The sequence below is a fragment of the Dromiciops gliroides genome, chromosome 3 (assembly GCF_019393635.1).
Source record: "Dromiciops gliroides isolate mDroGli1 chromosome 3, mDroGli1.pri, whole genome shotgun sequence".
In the NCBI taxonomy this organism is placed as follows: domain Eukaryota; kingdom Metazoa; phylum Chordata; class Mammalia; order Microbiotheria; family Microbiotheriidae; genus Dromiciops; species Dromiciops gliroides.
In genome coordinates, this window is record NC_057863.1 from 281414189 (window position 1) to 281420188 (window position 6000).

At 43.0% G+C, this 6000-nt stretch overlaps 1 protein-coding gene across 1 annotated transcript in view; it reads right to left on the reverse strand.

Annotated features, from left to right (window-relative positions):
- TSPAN7 (tetraspanin 7) overlaps positions 1-5445 on the reverse strand; it is a 114681-nt gene extending 109236 nt beyond the window's left edge. The window contains exon 1 of the mRNA XM_043994625.1: positions 5306-5445. Coding sequence (XP_043850560.1) covers positions 5306-5386 — 81 coding nt within the window. The 5' untranslated portion in view covers positions 5387-5445. The remainder of the gene's footprint in view (positions 1-5305) is intronic.
- Positions 5446-6000: the final 555 nt, after the last annotated feature.

Consider the following 6000-nt stretch of genomic DNA (forward strand, 5'->3'; position numbering starts at 1 on the left):
GTCTTAAAAGCAGCAGAGATCAAAGTTTCTGGTAAATTTATATGTGTGTGTGTGTATTTATATTTAGACACACATAAAATATATATGCACACACATTTTGGGCTAGAAAGAAACAAAAAAAAGATGGGCAAATGAAAGCAAGGTTTTATGTACTAATTTTCTAAATAAGTTTCCATTTTAATTTTAAAATTGGACCTTCCAAAAGTGAAATATCAATTCTTCTTCAAAAAAAGATGAGTTTGAGATACATTTCATGTTCAATGACTATTCTAATTTTTTAATTTTCCTATGGGATGGGAGAAATCAACCCCAATATGTCTAGGTGTGAGAAATTTCACTTTTAAAAACTGGCCTTAAAAATAAAACCATTTTTTATATTTTGTCATTAATTTTTTTATTTGAAAACCTAACAGCAAAACCTTAAATATTAAACAATTTTTTAAAAACACAAAACAGTCATATGTCTTGGGAAACTTATAATCCTCACTCTAAAGTATGAGTGGTTTGGAATTTTGAGGGTTTTTTCCCCTAAAAAAGTAGGGCATTATATCAAAAAGTATTAACATTTTATTCAGTACATTATTTGTGTAAAGATTTCCACAAAACTCTTTGGATGACCTAATCTATATACGTTATCATTAATTTAACTAGTATTATCATGAAATTTTAGGATTAAAACCCTCCAAAAAGTCATCTAGTCCATCCTTCTTCCCCAAACTCCTAGCAGTATCACCTTCAAGTCACCTCAGCCATACTGGAATCTATTTTTAAAGACCCTCCTGACTCTCAAGGATTTGAACTAAACCTGGAGAAGCTGTTATGCTAAATAAACCACGAGTCTATAAAAATAGGTCATTTGTTAGTATGTAAATACGAGCTATTATTAGAATATTTTTCCTGGAATGTAAACATCAAAACAAAAACGCACAAATAAATGATTCCATGACAAGTGCCCTGGCTTTCGACTTAAGCTTAAATGAAATTTTAGCTCTGCTCACAGCTCTGGGCTCAGCTTCTCCATCTGTAAAATGAGGGGGTCTAATTCAATGGCTCCCGAGTTCCCTTCCAGCTCTCGAGCTATTGTGCTAAGTTAAATAAAGCATAGGCTTACACAGCATGGAAGGGAAGATATTTAAACCGAAAGATTGCTGTCACTATTTAACTTATCTTCTTGGGCACAAACATGATGCAAAGATCTCATTGTATACCCTTGTTCTTGAAAACCATTCACACCACCTAAGAGAATAAATATATGCCACCTTGTTACAAATAAGGCAGAGTAAATAAGCACAGAATTTTGACAGTATTGATCCAGATTTAAGTCACTTAGAAGAGGGGTTGAATGAAATACAAACCTATCTATTGACACAAAATTAGACCTAATAAGATCATGAATCAATTCTGGAATGACAACTTAATTCTAGAACTACAAAAGTGACGCAAATAAACATACAGTACAAGACACAAGTATTTCCCCTTTTACACTCTTACCCCGGTCTAGCTCCTGCTTCACTGACACCCCTGACTAAAGAGTATGTTAAAAAAATAAATAAAATAAAGATTGTTGTATTTGTATATTTTGATGCCAGAACTGGATTATTTCAGCCAGGACTGCACTAAATCTAGTCTGGTACCACTTCCCGAGTCAAAAACATCCATCTATAAAGTGCCATTATAACTCCATACACTGCTGTAGACCTGGAAATAAAGATTTTAAAATGAGAGGCGGGCTACTGCTCACAATGTTTCCGGGGAGAGGGAGGTGGTAGAAAATGACCTGAACATAGATAAGAATAATGCAAAGTAGTGAGTGAAGGGGGCAAAGAAGAGATCAAAAAGTTCTTTGAAACTCTGACAGGGAAGATAATACTTTCAAACTTGAGGAGTCAGAGAAAGCTTCATGTGGGAGGGAGCACCTGAGCTGAACCTACAAGGAAAAGGGATTTTGAAAGACAATGGTAAAGAAAAGCATACCAGACAGGGAGGAATACAGCCTATGCAAGTATTTTCCTAAAATTTTCCAGAAATAAAAAATATCCCTATAGTAACTGACATGAGAGGAAGCAGCAGAAGGCTACACTTTGCTCAGATCCAAAACCCCAAAGAAGTAGAACAGTGGGCTCACCTCTGCCAGACCTCCCACACAGCCTGGCACTATAAATATGCCAGATGCAGACAGCAGGTGGCCAATCACTGAAGAAAAATTCTGTTAGACTTGTGTTGAAAGCTGATCATTTGAAACAGTGGAAGGGAGGCCACTGAGTAATTCCCAAATTGTTCTCAATTTCCCCAATGCCACTGACAGTCACTGTATTATTTTTTAGACCAAGGTGATCATTTGATCAAAACATTCCCAAACAACACAAAGATGTAATCCCTAAGCAATCTTTTCACCATATTCCTATAGAAAAAAAAAAAGACACAAAAACTCTAAAACGTGTTTATTAATTTTCTGTTATATCTACATTTAGTCAAACCAAACCTTTTCATAAAAATCTCAAATGAGGATATCAGTGAAATTATGTAAATTCCTCTTACTACTTATTGAAAATCTACTGAAAAAAACTCACCATCAGAAAAAAGAAAATGTTCAAGAACTATCATTTCTACATAGAAATATAAGAAGTAATGATTTAGTTTAAAATGACTTCTAATTGTTTTTAGAGCACTGAAGGTATTTAATTCAAGTTCCTAATATCTTTTGCTGTGGTTCCAGAATATTAAGTTATTCTTGATTAAAATATCTTAAAATCTAATAGATTATACTTAAAATGGTATTTGAAATAACTTATACAATATTAATTGTCATCGAACTGAAAATGAGGAAGGGAAAAGGAAATAAAGATATGGAGCCAGAAAAGAAAGGATGAATGTGGGAAGGGGGAGATTAATTTTGCAAGACATATTATGGGGGCAGGAGGAAGATGATTCTATATAAAGTGAAAAAGATAGTAAGATTCAGATAGTTCTATGAGGATGTCTTCATTAACAATAACCTTATCATAAATTCTATTTTCCTGTAATAAAAATAGCCACCTAAATCAATTACATCAGATCCAAATCTGGAAGGAAAAAAAGCATACATAGGCAAAGGGAAAGAATTTTAGTCATTTTAAAAAAATAATTAATGCAAAGCAGATTAAGGCTAGGGTTGCTGTGAACTTAAAAACAATTATCAATTAACCTAAATTTCCATCGAGTAAATAAAATGATATTATTTTGACATATAACTATCAACACGGGTGTGACATACTGTTTTATTGGTTCAAATAAAACCTGTTTTTTTGCTCATCTTCCTATGTATCAATTAAGAACACCACCCACCTTATCAAACAGCTGGGAGACATTAGCTACCTAGATACCACTAAAAGGGTGATATAACACTTGTGCCATTTATCTGAGAAATCAGATTATCATTCTAGAGAGATTTGTAAATCCTGGGGCAGCCAGTATTTTTTTTTAATCACAAAAATTATTCTCTTTCTTCTTTCCATAAATTACAAATAATTTTTTCAGCCATTACAAATGAACAGCTTCATTCGGAGCTGAGTTATATCTGTCAGCTATATCTTTGTGCACTAAGTCACAAACCAAAATTAGGGCAAATGAGGGAGGGGGGACAGAACATTGGCTAAAGAATGCAAAGACAATATTGGCTTTTTCTGCAGTCTCGATTTACAAGATGACTGACTGGAAGAGTGAATGACCCAGATCGCAGGAAGAAAAAGGTCGGGTTACATCTACATCCATTGATGAAACATTGGACTTTTACATTATTAGGTAGCCAGCTCGTGGGTTTATGACATTAAATATTAGTTTGGGCTTTCAGCACCAGAACAAATAACGAATGTGAAATCTTTAAATCCCCCTCGAGATTATTTACTGTCTTGTCTCCCCCTCCAAAAAAAAGCCTCGTTGCAATGTCACCTCTGCACCTGTCACATGAGCAGATTGGAATGAGATAAGACATAAGCTCTAACTAACCACCACTGAGCCTCCCAACCCCCGCCCCCATCAGTAATAAGCTTCAAAAGGAGCTGTACCTTCCAAACGCCAGCCCCTACCCCCAGCACCCGGGCTGAGTTCGTGCATGACGTCACCTTTCTGCATTAAACCCTGAAACCCGGTGGCACAGAATGGAAACGGATGGATTACACCCACGACAATCCTAGCAGAGTGGTGAAGCCACCACTGTCACCAGCTGATTGGGGACCCAAGATTTGTTCATCAGAAAGGAAGGAAAAGGACCGTGAAACAGGGTGGGAGAAATCTGCTATTAACAAAACAGGAGGGGGCGGAGGGGGGGGTGGACAAGGAGAGGGGGCGGTCTATGAACTGCGACTGCTTGTAGTCACTGAAGATGTTCGACGTGCACCTGCAAACATTTCTTGGAAAAACAACAACAAATCCTCTTCTCAGATGGTGGGTCCTTGGTCGTCCAGGACCTAAGGTGGGCTCCCCAGGGCTGATTGTTCTCACTCTAAAGTCAGGGCTCCCACCCACAGCCAGTTTGGTCCACCAAGCCCCTTTTCTCCCACCCGTGGGTCTCCAGAGAATCAAGAATACCCGGGAATACCCAGGCCAGTTTCCTAGAAGGGTCTTCTCAGAGGAAACAGCTCCTGCAAAGGGGGGAGGGGGGGTCTGCCTCTCACAGGTTCATTAGGAGCAAACGCAGGGGCGGAGACGCGAGTGGGTGTCCATTACAGTCAAGTGGGATGGGGGGGGGTGATAAAAATCGAACCTCACAACTTTCCCCGGGGGCGTCAATCTCATCTTCTTACGCTCGCTCCCTCCTCCCTCCCAAAAGAAGCAAGAAGAAGCCTCGGAAATATCAGGGACCCCCCAAAAATAGCACCACCTCCCACCCATTCTCGGTTTCGACCACCCCCTGCAAATGCCCGGACACTGGACAAGGCGGGCATCCACGATGGCTGTTGCTGCAGAAATGCCACCCGACGACCCAAATGCCACCCTCACACCCCCCACCCGCCACCCCCGCGCTGGTAATAGCGCTAGTGCGGGAGCTAGTACAGGAGCTGGCGCAGCCACCCCAGCTGAGGCTGCTGCTGCAAGCTAGCTGCAAGCTACCCCCGTCCCCGCCACCCCCGTGCAACAGAAGCAGCAGCAGCCCCCGCGCGGAGCGCACCGTTATCCCCCCCCTCCCTCGCCCCGGCGTCTGTCCTTATACCCAAGCCCCACACCGACTGACCGACGGACCGTAGGGGCAACACAGTCCCCGCCCCCCACCCCCTACCCCTTCACTTCTCCTTGAGCTCCGGGCGGGGGGCACGGCGAAGGTACTCACCCAGAAAACGAAGGAGTAGATAATGAGGAGGGTTTTGAGACAGGTTATCACGGGTTTGGTCTCCATTCTCCTCGATGCCATACTACAGAAGCTCGGGCAGCGGCTGGGCGGGCGGGAGGAGGGGAGGTGGGTGGATGGGGGTGGGAGCGAGAGAGCGCGAGAGCGCGTGTGTGGGGTGTGCGCGCGCGCGCCGGGGAGAGGGGGAGGGAGGAGCACGAGAGCAAGCGAGAGCGCGTGTGTACTGTGTGCGCACGCGCGCGGCGGGGGGGGGGGAGGAGGAAGAAGCGCGGGCACGAGCGCGGGGCCGCCTCTGCTGCTACTTGGCTGCGGTTCCCCAGAGTTCCAGGGTTCTTGCGCTCCCCCCTACCCTCTGTAACACCAGCTTGGCCGACGCTTACTCTCTCCGTCTCTATGCGGCCAAAGCCACACTACCCTTCTGGGTCCAACCAAACTCCCTGCAGCAGGAGCAGCTGACGCCAGGCGAGGAGCCAGCCCCTTCCCAAAAATCTTCCTCCCCACTTAAAGAGCAAAAAGCCCCAAATAAACACGACCCACCAACCCTTTGGTGGCTACTGAGCATGCCCAGTTGGCTCGCTAGGAACCTGGGCATCTGTACTTGAGCGTCTGCCTGCCCGTCTCCTGCATGAATTGGTGCGGGAGAGGAGCCAGAGGGAAGGGGTAGAACGGGGTGCGGG